Genomic DNA, 2,667 nt, shown 5'->3' with positions numbered 1-2,667 from the left:
GTGAGTAGCAGGGGGTCACCGGGTCGAACCCTAATGACCGCTTAATCTGCACGGGTCGGGAAGACCCGCTCTCGGTTGTCGGATGGCTTGTTTTGTCGGATGACACCAATATGTGCAAACCGAGGGGATAGGATAAGAGTTTCTCCCACTTACCGGCGCGCTGTCAGAGAGTGGCTATAGGAGGGCAAAAGGAGTGGGAGGCGTAATGAAGTCGTGATGAGATGTCGGTAGTACTTAACAAGAGTCATTAAATTAGGAATAACATATTTAATATAAACTTAAAAATAATACAAATACAGTAAAATTACACATTAATTCTAAACAAAATGTAAGCAATAATTATAATAAATTCCGAGTCGCGACAATATCGGACAACCGATGTCCGTCTATCCCGTAAGTGGGACCACCAAAGGTCTTCGACACAAAATAATTCTAAGTCCTATCCAAAGGAACAGATAAATAAATTCAAAGTTCCGAGTATATCGGTAAACGACAAATTTCTAAGTCCCGAGTATACTGAGAGACAATATTTTCTAAGTCCGAGTATACCGAGAGAGAGTGAAGTAAAAACAATCTAAGTATTTACCTCTTTAGGTCGGCGATCAGAAACCTTGAAGTCCTTCCAGAGTAGACGCTTGTAGTCTTCTTCCTCCGATGATCGCCTCGAGATCTCCGATCATTCCCCTTTTATACTTTTTTAGCGTGGGAAATCTCGGGGATTCTTCTGACGCAAACTGTCACTTTTCCCGATATATGACAGTCTCCCCCGTCATGGGTGACGACAATGCAGACATCGCTTGACCAATTAATGTTAAATTCGTCATCACCTGGGGAGATGACTGACCATTTTTGGTAATGTTCTCACCGTACGGGTGACCCTTGTAGGTGACCTCTTGTCTACTCTCTATACAGGAACACCCATACGTCTCCGTACACCGGACACCCGCAGGAGACTACTCTTTTACAAGGTGTCTGAGGTGTGACCAATTAGCAAAAACAAACAAACGCCCCGGGGAGAGGGGAGTTCTTCGCCTCGGACGACTTCGTCCTAGGGATGACCTTCTTGACGGACGAATTACGCAGTTCATTATCCGGTGTCTATTCCTCGGACATTGGGGTGAGAACGGGAGAAATAACGGAAATAATGATGAAAGAAATATAAAAATTCTCATACGATAGTCAGATTTTCACAATAAGAGATAAGCATAAACATTTCAGAGACATTGTAAGCACTGAAAGTTACAACTCAAGCAAATGTATAATTCTATTTCTTCAATTTGGTGTAGTGAATACGACATGGAAAACGATACATTGGATTTTCTGGAAAGTAATTCAACATCTAATGCTACATCCATTTATTATATCAACAAAGATCTTAAAATGACTCAGAATATAATTGCGATAGTTTCCCTAATAATTATAATGATTGCTATGGGTGCAGAAATCACTTGGAGTCAGGTATTAGCATTTATTTCTCTTTATTTATTGTTTAATTAACAGTAACTATTACAGTTTTTACGTTAATAGATTTATAAAGGAATCCGAAAACCCGTTGGTCCAGCTATTGGACTCTTTTGCCAATTTGTTATAATGCCATTGATTGGATTTATGTATAATGTTATATTTCAATTCGAATCGAGTCTAGCGGCTGGTTTGCTTATTAAATCATGTTTCCCCGGAGGTGCTATTTCTAACGTCTTTACATATTATTTAGATGGCGATGTTTCGCTGAGGTATGTAAGAATTGTTTACTATATTTAGCTACAGAGAAATATTATCCATAAAATAAATATTTACCATGTCATAGTGTGACTATGACTACAATATCTATCGTAGCATCCCTAGGCTTGATGCCTTTGAACCTTTGGATATATGCAAGTAATACAGAAGCTAAGAACTTAAAAATACCTTATGACAATATTGCATTATCACTATTAATGATTGTTCCTCCCTTGATTTTGGGTATGATAATAAAATGGAAAGCTCCTAAAGTATCTTCTTAAATAACTAAGGTATAAAACATGATTTACTAAATGGTTAAGGCGTTAATTTTAATCATTTATATTATATTATGAAACTATTTTTGTTTTTAATAGTGGGGAAGTACAACAAGTATGATAATGATCATAATTTTCGTGATAATGGAGATAATCTCCTCTCAACACATGTTTAGTATAGTATCGTGGAAAGTTATTATAACCTCTTTATTATCTCCCATAACTGGAATTATAACTGGATATGTCATAGCTTTCGTCAGTAGAAACTCCAAAGCAGCCTGCACTGCAATAGCTATTGAGAGCGGGATTCAGAATTTTTCTGTTGCATTCGGCATTATTGTTTTATCCTTTGATACCTCCGTATGTATGTCTTTGATTTATATTGTAGATTGTAAGATTCTGATTTTTTGTTATTAAAAGAGACTTTACACTTAGAAACAAACATCAATTATGCTGTTTCCATTCTTTTATGGGATATTTCAAGGAGCATTCTGTTGCCTTCTCTCCCTAATTTTCTGTTTTATAAAGGGTAATTTGAACAAAATTCGAATGCAAGATAATGACGTCGACGATTCACAAAATACAGGTGATTATTATTATTTAAATTATTTATTTATTTTCGTATATTTTAAACTATTTTTGTTGGTGTTGATTTTAAGTATTTTTTGTG

The 2,667-nt window shown here is 36.3% G+C and overlaps 1 protein-coding gene across 1 annotated transcript; it reads left to right on the top strand.

Moving 5' to 3' along the window:
- The first annotated feature begins 1,296 nt into the window (after nucleotides 1-1,296).
- On the top strand, nucleotides 1,297-2,210 carry LOC111613236 (solute carrier family 10 member 6-like). The gene is made up of 3 exons (XM_023354587.1): nucleotides 1,297-1,458; nucleotides 1,528-1,733; nucleotides 1,808-2,210. Exons 1-3 carry the CDS (start codon nucleotides 1,297-1,299, stop codon nucleotides 2,001-2,003), a joined length of 564 nt encoding a protein of 187 aa, XP_023210355.1. The 3' UTR covers nucleotides 2,004-2,210.
- Nucleotides 2,211-2,667: the final 457 nt, after the last annotated feature.

This window comes from Centruroides sculpturatus, unplaced genomic scaffold (genome assembly GCF_000671375.1).
Source record: "Centruroides sculpturatus isolate CEXI.00-Female unplaced genomic scaffold, Cexi_2.0 scaffold1794, whole genome shotgun sequence".
Lineage (NCBI taxonomy): Eukaryota > Metazoa > Arthropoda > Arachnida > Scorpiones > Buthidae > Centruroides > Centruroides sculpturatus.
The sequence above is the reverse complement of the archived record's forward strand: the minus strand, read 5'-3'. Positions and strand labels throughout refer to the sequence as shown.